This window comes from Carya illinoinensis, chromosome 13, assembly GCF_018687715.1.
Source record: "Carya illinoinensis cultivar Pawnee chromosome 13, C.illinoinensisPawnee_v1, whole genome shotgun sequence".
Classification (NCBI taxonomy): Eukaryota; Viridiplantae; Streptophyta; class Magnoliopsida; order Fagales; family Juglandaceae; genus Carya; species Carya illinoinensis.
The window spans coordinates 14,936,894-14,954,787 of NC_056764.1; the positions used below are offsets into that span (position 1 = coordinate 14,936,894).

General features: G+C 38.9%; 1 protein-coding gene across 1 annotated transcript; it reads right to left on the minus strand.

Annotated features, from left to right (window-relative positions):
• Positions 1 to 6,943: 6,943 nt before the first annotated feature.
• Positions 6,944 to 8,029, minus strand: LOC122290978. The gene has a single exon (XM_043098635.1). The coding sequence runs from the start codon at positions 8,027 to 8,029 to the stop codon at positions 6,944 to 6,946; it is 1,086 nt and encodes a 361-aa protein (XP_042954569.1).
• Between the last annotated feature and the right edge of the window lie 9,865 nt (positions 8,030 to 17,894).

Here is a 17,894-nt window from a genome sequence, read left to right on the forward strand (position 1 = left end):
GCAATCAGACATGGTCCGTGGGCTTAGTTGTCTAATGGGCCCATGTGCTTAAACTGGGCCCATATGTTTTATTTTAGACTGGGTCATGTATTTTGTTATTAGGTGTTTTATTTGGTTTACTTTATAATAATAAGAAATAGGCTATTGGACTTGAGGTCCATAGCAGTGAAGTCTCACTCCTCTTTTGGAGGAAGGTGGGTAGCTGTCTCACTCCTCCTTTGAAGGAATGTGAGTGTTTGTACTCCTCCTCCTAGGGAGGGTGGAGCGTGTTAGTACCTCTCTTTTCGGAAGAGAGGTCGTTTCAGTTCTGTTTTTTAACAGAGCATTTTCTCAATTGACTGTTGTCAATTGAGAGTATATAGAAGTTAAGACAATGTCCGCCATAAAGAAATTTATGGGCGGAGGAGCCCCTCACAGTTGAGCAGTTTGGCTAGTAATCTGGATTTTCCTGTATTGATTAGTCACAGTTGTAACTTTGGTTTCATTGGATGGAATGAAGTCTATTTCAAAAAAAAAAAAGATCTTTTCTGATTTTTAAAAGGTATCGTGCGGCTGGGTTATTTAAGCCTTTTTTATTTCCATCATTAGATTTGTTGATTTTTTTCTTTTTTCTAAATTTCTTTCTAGGCCTGTTTAGAATTTCTATTTTTTTAGCTTTGGTGTATTTAAGCTTGTTTAGTTTTTTATTACAAGTCTTTTTTAGGTTTAGATTTATTTGTGGTTTTCTTGTAGCTTTGTTTAGTTTTTTCGTCTTTTTGTTTTATTTGTTTCGGTTTTGATTAATTTGTATTTGAGAGGTTATTTATTACGAAGATCTCACAAATTCTGTGTAATGGAAAATAATTAACTTACAATATTTTTATTAATCCTTTACTACTTCATGGTAAATAAAGGGTAGTTTCTTAAAATTGAATTTCATTTTAAATGAAGTGGCATGTTTACACTAGTTGATTGTGAAATGAGTTGTAAGAGAGTTATAGGTGTATGATTACTCGTGTTCAATTAGTGATACATAATATAATAAATATGAGTGCTGTTTTTCGCAAAGAAGTGGGTGTTACAAACTTTATTCTTGAGGAAGATGCCATGCAGGTAGGTTGTAAACCTTTTAAATGCATCTAAAGTTTATTGGAGTTATGGTGGTTTACTGATTAATGATTGAAGATGCCAGACGAATGCTGGATAATTTTGCAGAGTGGTCTGCTGTCCATACCAAGCATGAAGGCAACAAAGCAGCTCATCTTTTAGCACAAAATGCTCTCCTCCTTGTTGAAGACTTGTATGAACTTAAAGATATTCCCAATTCTGTTCAGCAGATTGTAAGCAATGAGATGATGCAATTCAAAAGGACAAAAAAAAAAAAAAACAGAAGACAGGAATAAAGCATAAGAGCCATGCTACATCGAGGATGTAGCACAAGACTCATCTAGAGAAGTTTTTTTTATTTTTATAATTTTTTTAATTATATTTTTTTTTATTTTTAAATATTTTAAAAAAATACAACATTACCGAAAAGGAAAATTCTATATACCATACTATCATCCCACTAAGTAAGATGTGGCACATTTATCACCATTAAATGATGATTTATTGAATGTTTCTTTATCATTAAATAGTGATAAATGCGCCACATCATATATAATGAGATGCAAATGGGATGATGGTATGATGTATAGCATTACTCTTTTCGTTTACTACTTTATTTCCAATTATGTCCCTTATTTTGTAAGTAGATGCCCATTTTGTCTCTCTATTTTTTTATTTTACATTTTCATCCCTTGGTGTAGCCTTCCCCCCTGCGTCGTTTGCTCCCATGACCCCCAGAGAGCCTCCCTGCAAGCCAGCCAAGACCTAGCCCCAAATGGCTTGTGATGTTGTTCTTTCTCTTCAAATTAGACTACTTTATGTGATTTTGTGGAGGGTGGCGGCGGTAGTTTGTGGAACACTAACGAAACATAGAAGGAGAGAATTAGAGAGAGTTTGACAGTGATGGAAGAGAAGTGTTATCATGGGTTCTTGCAATGTCGTTGGCAATGACAGAGGAGGCAATGAGCTATCATGATGGGAAAGAAGAGGAAGGAGAGGGAGAGGGAGGGAGAGAGAGAGAGAGAGAGAAGAAGAAGAAGAAGAAGAAGAAACTAGGGTTTAAAGACAGAGATGGTTGTGACGAAATAAAGAGAAGTTGAGGTGTGAGATTAGAGGGAAGAGAGAGAGGGATCAAGAGCAAGAGAGAGAGAGAGAGAGAGAGAGAGAGAGAGAGAGGTGTGGCAGTGGCTGTCTTAGATAGAGCTATCAACGATGGTGGAGGTGGTCAGAGTGAGAAGGGAGGAAGAGAGAGTACAAGGGCGTGGGCCGGGGGGAAGAAGGACGACATGGGGAGGGGGAAGGAGAAGGAAAAGACAGAGAGGAAGAAAGAAGATAAGTGGGTTTTGGGAAATCCAATCCTCTACACGTTTCCCACTTTTAATCTAAGGGTGAAAATAATACATGGAGCAATAAAAGTGGAAGAAATAGAGAAAATAAAGAAGGAAGGAAAATACACTAAATTTTAAAACCAAACTTTTTATTCTTGATTCAAAAATAATATTCTTCAGCATAAAAAAAAATGATGAATTTTAATAAATATTTCTTACAAAAAATAAAATCATCTAAGTAGAGTTTTTAGCATAAAATAAAACAATGAACATTAAATAATATTCCTAAAGAAATAAAATTATTTAAATAATTACAACTATATTATTTTCGGGCCCTAAAATTTAAAGAGGCTTACTTGAAAAATATGCTTGGTTTATTAACACTAAAAATACCACATTTAAGATAATTTTGGAATTTTAAAATATTTGTAAGATGTTCAAACACTTGGCTCAATTTAAAAATCATCCACTAGATTTAAAACAAATATTTGAGATTGCATCACTTTCCCCCTAAAATTCTAAATTCATTTCATGTAGAAACATTTACCGTATCTACAAACCATTGCAACATATACTTCAAAAAAAGAATGGATAATACACCTTGGTACGAAACTAGATGAATTCCAACAACAACGGAATAAGAAAATCAATGTCCTGTCCATCCATCCAGTAACTTAAACAACAACAACATGAGTTTCGGATATATATTCCCCTCAAACTACAAAATACGTTTTGTTAATTTAAAAAAACTTTTGTATTGTATATGTTCTTGTTCAGATCTTGTATTTGAAGAGCATTTCTGACACTTTTTTGTTTTATACATGTTATGAGATTATGATGTTTTCTTATTTAGAATAATTTACTTAATGTTTACACATTTATGAATGAATTGCTATTGTAATCTGCTTCTATGAAGAGATTTTACCTTTTGGTAGGCTTTTCTTCCCTCCAACCAGGCGCTACATGCAAGAGGCATATGTGCCTTGCATGTACCGCCCTTACTAGTGTGTGTACATACACATATAAAGAAAAATATAGTTTATTATATTGTTACCGAGATGACTAATACAAGAGAGAGATGAATTGAGTTATATTTAAAAAGTTAATAATTATAAATCAAATATACAATATAAAATATAAATAAAATATGAAGCAGTAATAAATATAAAGAGTAAGGGCAAGAGAGAAGCAAACTCAGTATGTTAAAGAGGTTTGGCCCACTACCTACATCCTCGCCTTAAGCTACCCATTGAGGATCTCCAAATTCACTATTCAACCTCCTTTAGGTGGAGATAGAAACATATTACACATTTGAACAATACCGCTACAAAGGATCCGTGTAGAGCACCATCTATACTTACAATCACCTTACACGTGGTGATTTAACTATTTTCTATATAAAACATTTTCTACACACACAAGGGTTATATGCACCATTTTACTGATACAAGAGCTGATAGTGGGTAAGTTATTAGAAAACACTCCTCAATGAGTGAAATAAGAACAATACAGCGTGAACTATATCTCTTTCAAAATGAACAAGGTTTAAGACTCAATACTTAGAGAAGAGAGAATGAAAGTTTTGAATAAATGTTCTATGCTCTTGGTGTTGTAAATTTGAAACTCTCAAATGATCTATTTATAGGTATATGAGACTTCATATTCAAATTTAAAAAGATTTACATGTCAAAGACAACATCATTCACTTTTCAAAAAATTCAAATAAAAGCTTTTTCTTTTTCATTTGTCAAATATAACATCATTCACTTTTCAAAAATTTCAAACCTAATCTTTTTACTTTTCGCATATGACAAAAGAAGTACACTTTACTTTTCAAATTTTTCAAACAAAATTATCTACCTTTTGCATAAGTCAAAAAGAGTATCAATTACTTTTGAAAATATGCAAATAAAGCATGCACATGTGAAAAATGACAATTAATCGTCTTTAATATTTTCAAAATTTTCAAACAAAATCATCTACCTTTTGCATAAGTCAAAAAGAGCATCAATCACTTTTGAAAATATTCAAATAAAGCATGCACATGTGAAAGATGACAATCAATCATTTTTAATATTTTCAAAATTTAAATCTTTAATCATGTCATACAAATGTGAAATATGACAATTAATCATTTTTCAAAATTTTCAAAATATTCATGCACATGTGGAAAATGTATTTTAATGTTTTATAATAAAATATTAATTTTGAGCCTTAATCCTAATTTCGAATTTTTAAGAGATTTACAATATTACTCTATGAGTTTTAATGTGAATTTGTTCCCTTCTTGCTCATGCTTGGTTCCTTGATGTGCTTGACTCAATTGTGTAGACAACTTAAACTTAAGACTCATTTATTCTTTGAATTTATTTGTTATCATCGAAATCAATGTATAGATATACAATTACACGAAACTTGAAACCTTGGGTTCAACACATATAAACCAAAAATATTATTCTTTATCTTTTCATTCACAATCATATATGTAGATACAACGATAGGAGTAGCAATTCGTGTTCACAGGTCGTTTTCATGACATGTTAAGTCTTGGACATTCGACTATATGGGTTAATCCGAACATCACCCCTTAAGCTAAACGGTCAGATCTTCAAATCCTATCATGACTAATTTAATAAGAGTATTGCTACTCATCATCAATTTTCTTGTCATCTGCTTATCATCTCATAATGTGGCATTAAATGATTAAAGACTATTTATTATTTTTCACTTTTGAATCTATTATTTAATATCATATCATGAGATGATGAAAAGATGATAAAAAAATAATGAAGAATAGATTTTTTTTAAATAACGGGTCGTGTCACCCTTTTTGACAATTTTAATAATTAATTAGAAATGAGTCAATATGACACGACTCATTTCAATCTCTTTCATGTAAATGAGTTGAACTAAATCGTATAACCTATTTGACCTGATTAACATAATTTCACATAAAATTTAAAATTTATATTTATTATTAGCCATGATAACTCCAAAAGAATAATTATAAGACTATGTACTAAAAAAATATCAATATTTTTTACATTTTAAGCTATAATAAAATCAATATTACAAACCCAACAATAACAAGTATTAGCATAGGACTATAATTATAACCGTAACAATAAAAACATGAGCATATTGAGAAATATTAATATTACAACACAACAATAATAAAATTATAATTTTGAAATAAAATTTAAATGGGTTATTGTTCATTAATTTCGGGTTAAGCAGGTTGACCCTTTTATTAATCATATCTTAACAGGTTAACTCGGTTTGATATGGACCAATTTATATCAAACCTAAACTTACTAATTCTGTATCGTGTTTATGTTGGGATCATGAATCGTGTCACATATTACCACATCTATACAACTTACTTAAAGTGATTTCACATATCAACTTCTTATATATATATATAGATACCTAGGATGGGGATTATCATATCTAAAAACTATTAATGAGTCTGATCATTGATTTTTAAATATCATAAAAATAATAATACGGTAAATGCTACTTCAAAAAATTCAATAAATCTTAATATGTTTAAGTTACAATCCTCGCATTTTCTGTAACCTGTAATCAATTATATAGATCGTAAGATAGTAAATCATGTTCGTCCATTCATCATAATTTCTTATATGACACAAATGATGGACATGTAAATTACAAAATAATAAATAATTTCAAGTAATTTGATGTCACTTCAAATCATTGGTTTTCGGGAGCCAAACTTATATAATGATGATTATTTGAGTGTACATCATGTAAATTTGTGTGTATATATTATGAAATTTGTTATTTATAGTTAATATAATTATAGATGTAATTTCATTTCATATTTACTCAATATATGTATACCAAAGAATTATTATCAAATTAGACAATTGGTCATATTAAAATTTTCAATTTAAGTAGATAAGAAATTATCATCCTTTTCTCATTCATGTATTTTTTAATTGAGAAAAAAAGAAACCGATTGGAAATAATTAGGAGAAGATATAAGAATAACAAATAATAAGACTTTAAAAAGGACATTTTAAATTTAGAAAAATGAAGACTCTTGAGTTTTTTTTTTTTTTTTTGTATGCACATGTATAGATATTCATATTACGTATAGGCCAAAATCTTGGGGTTTTTTCAAACTAATTATCTGTTCCAATCTCATAGATTTTTGGGGTCTATTTTTTATTTTTTTAATTATATATATAATTTTATAGATTATGGAGGCAAATTTTTGGATTTTCAAAATAACGAACAAACTTTCTGCCTATCGTTATGGAACTCAATAATTAATTTAGATGGAAATGAAAAAGAGTTTACTTAATTTTTGGAACTCAATAACGAACAAACTTTCTGCATATCGTTATGGAACTCAATATATATATATATATATTTAAGGATTTTAAGAAATTTTAAACTTTTCTAACTAATTATAAAAACAAGTTCAATTTTTTTTTTTTTTTTGAATCAAATAGATCATATATTGATGTAAAAATGCAAAGACAGATAAAATACTGTCAACATTACATAGACTGTTCTAACTGTACAGTCGACATAACCTGCACTGGACCATCTTCCATCCAGATTTTCTCATTCTCATAGTCTAAAGCTAACTTTGCTAACTGGTGAGCAGCATAGTTGGCCTCTTTGTGAACAAAAACAACTTGCCATTGAGGCCAAGTTCTTAACATACTTCGAGCATCATAAACTAGAACCCCATAATCTGCACTAATCACCTCATCAGAGTTCACTGCCTGAACAATGATCTGAGCATCACCTTCAAACACCACCCTTCCCAAGCCCAAATCAGCACAAACTTCCATTGCCCTCCTTAAGGCCAGGCCTTCTGCCATCACAGGCTTTACAACTGGCTTGTGGCTTGCACACACACAAACCATTATATTCCCTTGCTCATCTCGGATAATAATGCCATAGCCTTCTCTATTGAGTTTAGTACTAACTGAAGCATCCCAGTTTGCCTTCAATGTTCTAAATTTTGGTTTTTTCCACCTTATGTCTCCTCTGTCACTCATACTATTAGAAGGTGCTGCATCTGTGCTTGTTAATGAACATAAAAACAGATTTCTATCTGCAGTAGCTGCTATCACCACCTGTTGAGGGCTTTCTAAATCTTTTCTATGCACAAAGTAGTTTCTCCTTAGCCAGATCCTTCGCATAATAAAACAGACCAGCTGAAGTGAATCCACATCCAGCTTAGAACATAAAGATAACCATAGAGTACTAAAGTCAGGGAAGAAATTAGGCCACTTGTGTGTGGGACAGCTTGGCATGGCCCAAACATCACTAGCTGCGAGACAACACCATATTACATGTAGTGCAGACTCAACTTCTCTCTTGCAGATAGAACACAAGTCAACATCAACAACCTTTTTGATTGCCAGATTTTGCAAAGTAGGAAGAGCATTGTGAACAGCTTTCCATACAAACAGCTTAATCTTCATAGGGACATTTAGAGACCATAAATGCTTCCAGTCTATCAAACCAGTTACAATACTCGAGCACTCCCCCTTCATCTGTCTGACCAGAGATTGTTGTAGGTAGTATGCACTTCTCACAGTGAAAGTCCCATTTGCAGTATACCCCCACATCAGTTTGTCCTGAGCCCCAGTTTTGCTTAAGGGAATCTGACAGATCTTCTCCACCTCTTCCTCATGAAATAACAGATCCAGCACTTCCTTCTTCTATCTGCATTCCCCTTCATCAATCAACTCAGAAACAGTTGGATCCCTGCTAGAACAAAAAATGGGAAGCTTGAGTTGTAACAGCACAGCATTCTTAACCCACTTATCATTCCAAATACTGATACTAGAACCCGACCCCACTCTCCAGAAACTTCCTGCCTTGATCAATTCAATGGATGACCATAGGCTCTGCCACACCAGAGATGAATTAGTCCCCTTCTTTGCATTCAGAATAGAGCCCCTCTTAAAGTACTTCTGTTTTAGGAGTTGTGCAACCAGGGAATTTGGATTATTGAGAACTCTCCATACTTGCTTAGCCAACATGGCTTTATTAAAAGATTCCAGGTCTCTAAAACCCAAACCCCCATCCTTCTTAGAAACTCCCATACTTGTCCAAGACTTCCATTGAACTTTCTGTTTGTTATTACTACTTCCCCACCAAAATTTTCCCATCATCGAATTGATTTCCTGCAGTAGCTTCTTAGGCAACTTAAAAATACTCATAGTATAGGTTGGGATTGCTTGAATTACTGCTTTTAGTAGTACTTCCTTTCCAGCTTGTGATAGGAAAGTATTCTGCCAACTTGAGATTCTGGTCCAAATCCTTTCTTTAATAGATCTGAAAGATTGGTATTTAGACCTTCCAACTGTAGTTGGTAGTCCTAAATACCTCCCATAGTTGTTATCTGCTGATACTCCTACTGCATTAACAATCTCCTGCTTTTTGTCTATACTAGTATTTAAGCTGAAGAAAACAACTGTTTTTTCTCGGTTCAAACACTGTCCAGATGCCCTCTCATACACTTGAAGCAATCCTTGGAGCTTTTGCCACTCCTCAATAGTTGCTCTACAAAAAAGCACACTATCATCAGCAAAAAAGAGATGACTAACCCTCATCCCTCCTCTAGCAGCTGCAACTCCTTTAATCTCCCCCTTATGCTCAGCCTGAGTTATCAAGGCACTTAAACCCTTAGCACATAATATAAATAGGTAAGGAGATAGTGGATCTCCTTGCCTAATCCCACGTTCAGGTTGAAAAGATGCCCCAATTTTTCCATTTATCAAAACTGAGTAGCTGACAGTAGTGATACATTCTATTATCAACTGCATCCATCTCTCTCCAAATCCCATTTTTGCCATAATAGCCTTTAGAAACTTCCATTCCACACGGTCATAGGCCTTAGACATATCTAACTTGATAGCCATCGAGCCTATTCTTCCCTTCTGCTTTATTTTCATAGAATGCAAAAGTTCATAGGCAATTATCACATTATCAGTGATAAGCCTATTAGGGATAAAGGCACTTTGGTTGCTTGAAACAATAAGATCCAGAACATGCTTCAACCTGTTAGCTAAGACTTTGGAAACCAATTTATACACAACATTACAAAGACTAATAGGTCTAAATTGGTTAACAATAGAAGGGTCTTTTACTTTGGGAATCAAAGCAATGACAGTAGAATTAATCCCCCTATCCATCCTACCCCCATTAAGAAAGTGTAAAACAGACTCACTAACCTCATCCCCAACAATATGCCAATAGGATTGAAAAAAGTGAGCATTAAACCCATCTAGTCCAGGGGCCTTCAGAGAGGACATTTGTTGTAGAGCTACTTCTACTTCCTCTCGAATGAAAGGTTTCTGTAATCTGTAATTCATATCCTCTGTCACCCTTTTGGTTATGCAGTTCAGACAGCAACTAAGATCTTCATAGTGGGCCTTGTAGAGCTAAAAATGTCTTTAAAATACTGAGTAAATGCCTCTGACATTTCTGAATGACTCTCCCATTTTCGACCTTGCATGTCATGGATAGCTCTAATCTGGTTCTTCTTATGCCTCTGAGTTGCACAGAGGTGAAAAAACCTGGTATTTTTATCACCAGCCTGATACCAGTTCACCTTAGCTCTTTGCCTCCATTTAATATCTTCTTGTTCTAACAAAATCTCCAGTTCTTTCTGCAAGTTTTTAACAACATCTATATTCAAAGGTCCTTCCACATCTTGCAATTTCCTGAGTCCTTCTGTTTTTTCCAGAATTTCCTTTGCATAGTCCACATTCTTTCCCTTATTCCATCTCGTGAGCACTTGAGCACAAGCCTTGAATTTTTTCTTAATCTTTCCCCACCCATCCTGCCCACATGTCACCTTTCTCCACTCTTTTCTAACAACATCCTCCCCTTCCACATCCTTAGTCCATTTAGCCTCAAACATGAACTTATGACTTTTAACCATGGTTGGGAAACCAGTTCTATAACAGGTCAACAGAATTGGTCTGTGATTTGATCTTCTTGCAGCTAATGTTCCACAACTGACCTCTTGAACATGTTCATCCATTGAGAATTGGCTATTACACGATCTAGTCTTTCCTTTGTGTAGTGAGGGCCTTGTTGTCTATTGCTCCAGGTAAACAAACTCCCTTTCCAGCCCAAATCATGTAGATTATTGCAATGCACTGCATGCCTAAATTCCTCCATCTGTTTTTCAGGTCTTTGTTTGCCACCCCATTTTTCATTTGAAGCCAATATCTCATTAAAGTCGCCCATGACACACCAAGCTTGGTTAAAGCTTGGTCGAATCATAGAGAGTAGATTCCAGGTACTGCTTCTTTTACTGGTTTCTGGATGACCATAAAATCTTGTGCAAAACCATTGCTGCTGATCCTCCTCCTCAGTAACTAGCATATGGATGTGATGCTGTTGAGTTAATGAATTACTCACTTCCTTTTTATTGAGTCAAGTTTTGATGTTCTTAGTTTTGTCTCTATGAGAAAAACTAAGTTGGGTTTCTTTTCTCTAGAATCTCAAGTTACTCCTCTCAACTCAAAACAACCTAATATTAGAAAATTAAAATCAAGACGAGGAAACTTTAGTGTAGAAGAGGACACTATACTAGTACGGCTTTACTCAATACTAGTTTGGACCCGATTAATGAGGTTGATCAATCTAAACATTTATTTTGTGTTAGAGGACATGAATACTATGAGGAAAACAAATAATCCACTTCTTATGAATGGAGTGCTAGCTCTCTCACAAATAGTTGGTCAATCATCCAACATGCCACAAACAAGTTTTGTGGGGCCTTAGCCCAAATCGAAGGAAGGTTGACAAGTGGGGTTACTGAGCATGATAAGGTGAACAAATAATACCATCTATGTCTCTAGTGATTAAATTGTATTAGACATTTTAACTAATCTCATTTAGTGATTTTTTAGATTGGGCAAGCAAATGAGCTTGTTGGGGGGGATTTTCCCCGAAACCTCAGGCCGAGTCTAGGTAACGAGAGCGCTTCTCCTAAACCACTAAAGGCCCGAGGAATCGAGCCCAACACTCCAAGGCCAGTGCCCGCCATGTGCCTCGGTGGCCCATCCAAGGACCCTTGACCCAGACAAGGCGGACATGGGCACCGAGTTGGGGACGAACAACAGCTTAGGAAGTACTAGAAGCTATTCAGATAAAGAAAGAGATAAACATGCCATCTCGATGGGACTACACATTTAGGCATCGCCAGGAAGCCATGTTGCATTAATTGTTTTACTAGAGGGCCACGCCACATTAAATAAGATCCACTAAGAGACACCCTCGCTCAGTTGCAGCTCATGGGTCTCTGACCCTGAATGCAAGTATAAAAGCATTCCCCAAGCACTGAAACAAGGGTTGGGCTCTCTAGACTCAACATACTATAACTATCTCTCTATTTCTTCCTTCGGACCCCATTGACTTAGACATCAGAGGCTCCTCCCGATCAGCACATCGGCCGCTGGGTTCATAAATTTTTTTGTGTGTGTAGGGCCCAGATCGAAGAATCGAGTTGCCTGGGGGTTAGGCCCAAAAGGGTATGAAACACATCCTTAATAGTTGCGCCATTTATGGTATTCAATAGGCTTTAATGTGTCATTCGTACGCTAGCGAAAACCTATCCTCAGAAGGCTCGGGGGTGGAGCAAGGCACTAAAATAGATAAACATGCAAGTGATGGCCACAGAAGCAACGTAATCGGAAGGAACACATGAGGCGACACATGGCAAAGTGGCCGACAAACTATAAGAGGCTAGAGGAGGAGCCTGAGCCACGCAGAAAAGGTAGGAGACATCAACTATCCTCCCACCCTCCCAGGAGTGCATCCCTGTAAAAGACATGACAAGGGATGAGTAATCACTCTGGAAAGCTGAGGCGAATGAACCTTTGGAGTTGGTTCTACTAAACCCAAGCCAATTGGAGGCAACTACTAGAATCGGCACTGGAATGACTGCCGAGATGAGGGAAGCTCTGCAATAACTAATTGTGGAGCATCGTGATATCTTTGCATGAAGTCACGAAGATATGCCAGAATTTGACCCCACGGTCATGCAACACCATTTGAGTGTAGATCCTAAGGCCAGAGGAGTGAGACAAAAGCATAGGAGCTTCAGCGCCAAAAAGAACGTCTCCATCACCTCAGAGGTCGACCGCCTACTCGCAGCAGGGTTCATACGGAAGGCACACTACCCAGATTGGCTATCTAACGTAGTACTCATGAAGAAACTAAACGGTAAGTGGATAATGTGTGTAGATTTCATGGATTTGAAAAAAGCTTTCCCGAATGATGTTTCCTTCTTCCCCGTATTGACCTCATCGTAGATTCGATGGCTGGCCATTGCATACTTAGCTTTATGGATGCTTACTCTAGGTACAATTAGATCCACATGAACCTGGATGACGAGGAAAAATATCGTTCATCATAGACTGAGGGCTATACTGCTACTCTGCCATGCCGTTTGGCTAAAAAAATGTAGGGGCCACATACCAACAACTCGTCAACTGAATGTTCAAAGACCAAATCAGAAGAAATGTGGAGGTCTATGTGGATGACCTATTTGAGACGATTCAAGATGAAGCTAAACCCCGCCAAATGCGCGTTTGGGGTGGGTTCAGGAAAATTTCTCGGATTCATGGTGTCGAAAAATGGGATTGAAGCCAATCTCAAAAACATGGAAGCCATCCTAAACATGCCTCCTCCTTCGAGCATTAATGACGTGCATAAACTTGCTCGCCGAGTGGCTACTCTTAACAGCTTTGTGTCACGATCAATGGATAGGTGCTTGCCCTTCTTCAAAGTGTTGAACAAGGCCCAAGACTGGAATGAAGAGTGTGATGAGGCATTTGCTGTGTTTAAGGAGTATTTAACTAGTCCTCTGTTGCTTAGCTAGCCTTAGTGCGGGGACACATTGATCTTGTATCTATCTGTCTCCCCGCAAGTGGTCCCCTTAGCCTTAGTGGGAGACGATGGTGGGGTTCAAAGGCTGGTTTACTATATCAGTCGAGCTTATAGAGGGGTGGAAGCCAGATACACCAGCATCGAGCAGCTTGCCTTTGCCTTAATAATCGCCAATCGGAAACTTAGACCCCATTTCCAAGCCCACCAAGTCAAAGTCCTCACGGAGACCCCCCTAAGAAAGATCTTGCAATGACCGGATGCCTCAAGCCGCCTTACCAGCTAGGCCATGGAACTGAGCAAGTTTGACATCGAGTATGCCATACACACCTCCTTGAAAAGGCAGATGTTGACAAATTTTGTGTCAGTGTTCACTAGCTTCACTAACGAAACGGGATATGCACAACCCGTGAAACCCTGACAAGTCTTTGTCGATGGCTCATCTTGCCAATCTAGAGGGGGAATGGGAGTGCATATCATCACACATGAAGGCGAAGAGCATGGCTATGCCATTAAGCTAGCATTCCAGACCACGAACAATGAAGTAGAGTACGAGGCATTATTCTTTGGCATAACTATCTCAAAGTCTCTGGGCTCCAAGGAAGTCGAGCTTCAAGCTGACTCCCAGGTAGTGGTTAGCCAAGTGTGAGGAGAGTTTGCGACAGAGAGTGAAAAATTGAAAAAGTACCTGGCATTGTTGCAGGCCTAGCGTGCTCATTTCAAACACTTCTAGATATAGCAAATTTCGAGGGCTAAGAAACACAAAGCAGACATATTGGCAAAAACAGCATCCAAACAAGAAGCCGCTCCAATACTGGAATCGGCCATTCTTAGAACCACAGAGATGCCAACCATAGGGATTGAACTACTGGAAATCAGGCCATCAGTGCCGGAATGGGCATTGGACATCCTTCGGTACCTAAATACCAATGAAGTCCTCAATGATAGGCAAAGAGCAAGGAAGGTCAGGTACCAAATGGCAAGGTACATCGTAGTTGATGGTATCCTATACCGGAGAGGATACAACACTCCCCTATTCAGGTGTATTTCAAGCGCACAGGTCCAACATGTGTTGGCAGAGATATGCGAGGGAATTTGTGGTGACCTCGTTGGAGGAAGGATATTAGCAGGCCGGGAGATGCAGGTGGGATGGCTGCACACCATGAAGGATACCGAAGAATATGTGCGAAGATGCAAAAAGTGCTAGGAGTACTCTTGAATCCTCCATCGCCCACTGGAAAACTTGACGCTAATATCCTTGCCCTGGCCCTTTGCCTAATGGGGGGTCGACCTTGTGGGCCCCTTCCCCTGGGCAAGTGCGGGGTAAAATTTGTAGTGATAGCGATAGATTACTTCACCAAGTGGGTCGAGGCCGAGGCATTCGTGACAATTACGGCTAATAATATCACTCGTTTCCTATGGAAGAACATCATCTACAGATCCTGTGTGCCCCACATCATCATTTCAGATAACAGGAGGCAATTTGACTCCGACCACTACCGAGATTGGTGCTAAGACCTAGGGATTAGGTTTTGGTACTCGTCCCCAGGACAACCCCAATCAAACGGCTAGGTAGAAGCGACCAACAAAACCTTGCTACGAATACTAAATAAAAAGTTGACCTTGCTACGAATACTAAATAAGAAACTGAGTGAACAAAAAGGAGCTTGGGCAGAAGAGCTTCTGGCAGTTCTATGGGCATACAAGGTGACCATGAGGATGCCGACAGGGGAAACCCCGTTTACTCTAGCGTATGGTCACGAAGCCATGCCCGGTCGATGTAGATATCTCAACCTACATGGTACAACATTACGAGCAACACTCCAACAACCGACATCTCAAGGAACAGCTTGACATGGTGGGAGAGAACCGAGAAGAGGCAAAACTGACAATGGTAGCTTACAAGAAAAAGGTAGAGTGCTACTTCAACTAGAGGGTGCACCAAGGTTGTTCAAAGTGGGGGATCTTGTGCTAAAGCAAACAGGAACAACCATGAGAGACGAAGGCAAACTAGGATTGCAGTGGGAAGGCCCCTATGTGTAGTCACCAACAACCGCCCCGGGGTTTATTAACTTCGGGACTTCTAAGGGAATGAGCTACAAAACCTATGGAATGCCAAACACTTGAGAATGTTCTACTAATGAAGGCTCTATGATATATATATATATATATTTATGAACAACTTTAGTAATCACTGTGTACTTACTATTGATGAAAGAATGTGAATATTTCAAGAATTAACATGTGCCAAAATGAGATTCTTGTCAACACGTGACCCACACCGATAAGATCCATAGCGGCAAAGTATCGTCCCTGCAATGTCAACGGGTGGGAGTAGGTACAATCGCAAAGTGCCCGAACAAACTACCTCCACATGTGGGTTAATAGGCGAGTCAGGCCTCGTGCTAACCCTACCTCCCTCTTGGGGGAGAGCGAGTCCAACCTTAAGGTTGCTCGAAAATTACCCCGTCTCCATCTTGGCTAAGAAGCAGATGGCCCCTCGGCCCTCAAACACTTGCCTCCCCATGGGGCACCAACGAGATGGGTGTAATGCCAAAGGGCTGCTTAATCTTTCCCGCGGCAGAGTGTGGGCCTGTCCTCAATAGCCCGAAACACTTTACCTTCCTCGTGGGTGTTGACTGTTTGGAGCGGGTCCAGTCTAAGACTACTCGAACAGATTACCTCCTTACGGGGTGCTAAATGGTGAGATGAGCCAGAGGCCATCTTGACCCTCCCGGAGGAGAGTGGGTCCAACTTAGAGGTTGGCTGAACATTACCACGTTCTACTACGACGAAGAGTGGGCATAACACTAGCCTGACCCTCACTCCCTTTGCCTGCAACGTCAACGGGCTGGAGTAAAGACAGTCACAAACTGCCTGAATAGACTAACTCCATGTGAGGGTCAACAGGCGGGATTAGTCTCGGGCTAGCCTGACCTGCCCCATGAAGGAGAGAGGGTCCAGCCCTAAGGTTGCTCGAACATTACTCTGTCCCCTCATAGTGAAGGGATGATTACCTCATCGGGGGCCCTAAAGGGGATGGTGTGGTTTGAGGCGCTCCTACCCGTCCCTAGCGGAGTGCGGGATAGTCCTAAGACTACCCAAACCAACTTCAAAAAGATTGTCTCCTCCAACAGATAACGTCTCAAATCCTCTCCACACATTGGCCAAGCAGATCAAGTTTGCAAACTTTAGTGACTATTTACATTGATTACTTTGACTTTTGCAGAATCAACAAATGGCCCCCCTCGCCAAGCGCAAGGGTCCACGAGGTGAGCCTGATCTTACACACAGCTCAACCTCCGTTAGAAAAATTGAGCGAGTTTAGTCGTACATACTGCTTGGCCCCCCTCGCCAAGCGTGAGGGTCAAAGAGGTGAGCCTGATCTTACATACTACTCGACCTCAGTCAGAGAATTCCTACAAATTCCCCACGACCTTTGGGGAGTTTCTAGACAAGATTAGCCTCAAGCGCCACCTGACATCACCAGGCGCAAAGGTCGGCCATCCAAGTTCGGCTTCAATAGGGTCCAGCTAACACAGGAGCAAATGGGCGAACAAGGTATTTGGCTCAGCGGGGTGCCACCCAACATGTGGAATGGCCCTCACAGCATAAGAAGTTATGCACTTGTAAGGATAAAAGAAAAGTATGAAGCCCCGACAAGAGATCAATGTACTACCACCCACGAGGGGCTCATGCGGAGCACATACATGCGAATCGTAAAGGGACGATAATATTGAAGGCATAAATAAAAAGACATTTTATTCATCAACCAACAGAATGCTTGCAAAAAGGAAGGATACAACACATTAGCAAGAAACATACAAAGGGAAAGAAGTCAAAATAATCCGTAGGTAGGGTCAAAGTCAATAGGGTACACAAAGGTATCGTCAGCAAAAAGAGTTGGCGTTAGAGGGTTGGTCGAAGGCGCACCACCCAAGGAGAGGCACAAAAATCCACTAACAGTCAGCAGAGCCACCTCCATTGCCACTAGTCGAAGACCCTAAAACCTCCAAACCCTCACTTCAACTCTTATTGGAGATGTACAGAAGCTCGAGCGTCCCTTCCTCCATGAGGACTCCTGACCCAGGTAGGCACGAGGTTGTGAACCCGGCCCAACTCGTCCCGCCTAATGGGTTGAGACGTTGTGAGAGACTGGGAACTACAAGACAAGTCCTAAGATAGGGAAATCCATTGAACGATGCGGCTACAGAGCTTGACTTGTGCCACCACTACAGTGCCTTTCCACATAACTAGGGACAACACATATCTTGACGAACCACCCCAGAAGCTCGTAGGCCACCCATAAGAAAAAGGGTGGGTTAAATTGACAATGCCTGACAGCTCAAAGCCAACGGATGGTGGCTCCCTCCCCTGAAGGAAAACCCTTCCTACATCCTTCAATTGCTTTGGCATCAATCCTCGATGAACCCTCCCTTAAAAGGCCCGACACGAAGTCGGAGAATCTACCAAGGTAGGGGCATTGCAAAAGCTTGGCTCACTCAAAGGGTAAAGAAGAAACCCAAATTTTGTACAAGTTAAAACGGAGATGTGACTAATTCCAGCCACTAGGAGGTACCTTAT